The sequence below is a fragment of the Pinus tabuliformis genome, chromosome 9, assembly GCF_031772625.1.
Source record: "Pinus tabuliformis cultivar Carrire ecotype Pingquan chromosome 9, CPIR1, whole genome shotgun sequence".
In the NCBI taxonomy this organism is placed as follows: Eukaryota; Viridiplantae; Streptophyta; class Pinopsida; order Pinales; family Pinaceae; genus Pinus; species Pinus tabuliformis.
This window is the reverse complement of record NC_142307.1, coordinates 784,525,909-784,527,524: the sequence shown is the minus strand read 5'-3', so window position 1 is coordinate 784,527,524 and position 1,616 is coordinate 784,525,909. Positions and strand designations below refer to the sequence as shown.

Genomic DNA, 1,616 nt, shown 5'->3' with positions numbered 1-1,616 from the left:
TTTAAATTTTTTTTAAATAAAAAACAAAAGAAAAATTTAAACCTTAAAAATCTTTTTATAAAATTTTCATAATTATTAAAAATAAAAGCAATTTAATTTATACAGTACAATCAAATCTTTCTTCCGATTCATCCAGAGTGGCCACAATCGTTTTCCTATAACTGCTTTCGACTGGGAACTTCCACTCAAATCTTTCTTCCGATTCATCCAGAGAGGCCACAATCGTTTTTCTATAACTGCTTTCGACTGCGAACTTCCAGCCTACGCAAAGAATGGAGGGAAAAAGCCGGATGCAGGAAATAAGGAAGCAGCTGCTGGAAGCAGGAGTTATCAGAGGGGCTGTCGACGATTTCGTTCCTCTTTACAAGTTTTCTCTACTCTGCCGCTACATGGAAACCAGCTTGGGTGAGCAAGTGTCGCCCGGTGACATGCGATTTGAACCACTCATTTTTTTTGACCAAGATTCTAATGTGATCCTTGATCACTTTATCTTGTTCAACTCCATATTCATACTGGTAACTACTTTTTATTCCAATTCACGATTATTATTTATTCATCATGAATTTTTCATAACCAGATAACTAAAGTCTTTCATAAATCCAAATAATCAGGTAATGACTGATCCTGAAACTCCCGGGCACGAGTACTTACACTGGTATGCCATAATCCTCGTGCAATTTTCTGGATAATATATAGCACCGGTATCTATTTCATCTAAACAACAGCATTGATCTGTACGTTGTGCAGGCTGAATACCCATTTTTTCAGCACCAAGCTTGGTGGTATGAATGTCACGGCTGTTGCAAGTTTTTCTTGGAGCTTGAAATCGTTGGATTGAACGCGTGTTAATGCTGGATTAGGCTTAGTCAGTGGTAATTTATTGGATCGAATGATTAAAATCTGATGTGTGCAATATTAGATTGGTCCAGGAGCAATGATCTTCACCCCTACGAACCTCCGACAGCCACCCGTAGTAGCAAGATGGTTTTCGCATTGTTCAAGGATCCATGTCATCCCATAATTGAGCCGAACTCGCGGGACAACTTCAGTACCAGAGCTTTTGCCAATGAAAATCGACTTGGACCACCGATTGCCGCTGGTTTTTTCTATATCAACATTGAAAATGAGAATGAACATAGAATTTCATGGACAAAAGCGAAAGAGAAAGAGGGCCATGAACGTAGAATTTCATGGACAAAATGCAGCACCAGCTATTCAACCAGCGAGCCGCAAAAAAGCAAGAAACGAAGCAAGAAATGAAACAAGATTTCGGTGACCCGCAAAAAAGCAAGAAACGAAGCAAGAAACGAAGCAAGATTTCGGTGACCCATTTGATATATGCACTGTCATTTCTAATCAAGCCATCTAACAACATCTTGAGTTTCTCATGCAAAATATCAGGACTCTATAACAAAAATACTAACCTGAACAAAATCTTGGCTGCCAACAAGTGTATAAGTGCATATGTAAACCCAATTTTAGTGGTGATTTACTAATAAAAGACTTCATCACGTTTGATCATTTATCGTTAATTTTTAATACTCGAACAGGAGATCCTTGATTGAATTAGTGTTTTCCTGACGTGGCTAGCTCAGATTTGAATCTTGGTGAATCTG

General features: G+C 38.3%; 1 protein-coding gene across 1 annotated transcript; it reads left to right on the top strand.

Annotated features, from left to right (window-relative positions):
• Nucleotides 1-272: 272 nt before the first annotated feature.
• Nucleotides 273-1,260, top strand: LOC149151076 (protein TERMINAL FLOWER 1-like). The gene is made up of 4 exons (XM_089443051.1): nucleotides 273-515; nucleotides 612-655; nucleotides 748-806; nucleotides 920-1,260. Exons 1-4 carry the CDS (start codon nucleotides 273-275, stop codon nucleotides 1,258-1,260), a joined length of 687 nt encoding a protein of 228 aa, XP_089299177.1.
• Nucleotides 1,261-1,616: the final 356 nt, after the last annotated feature.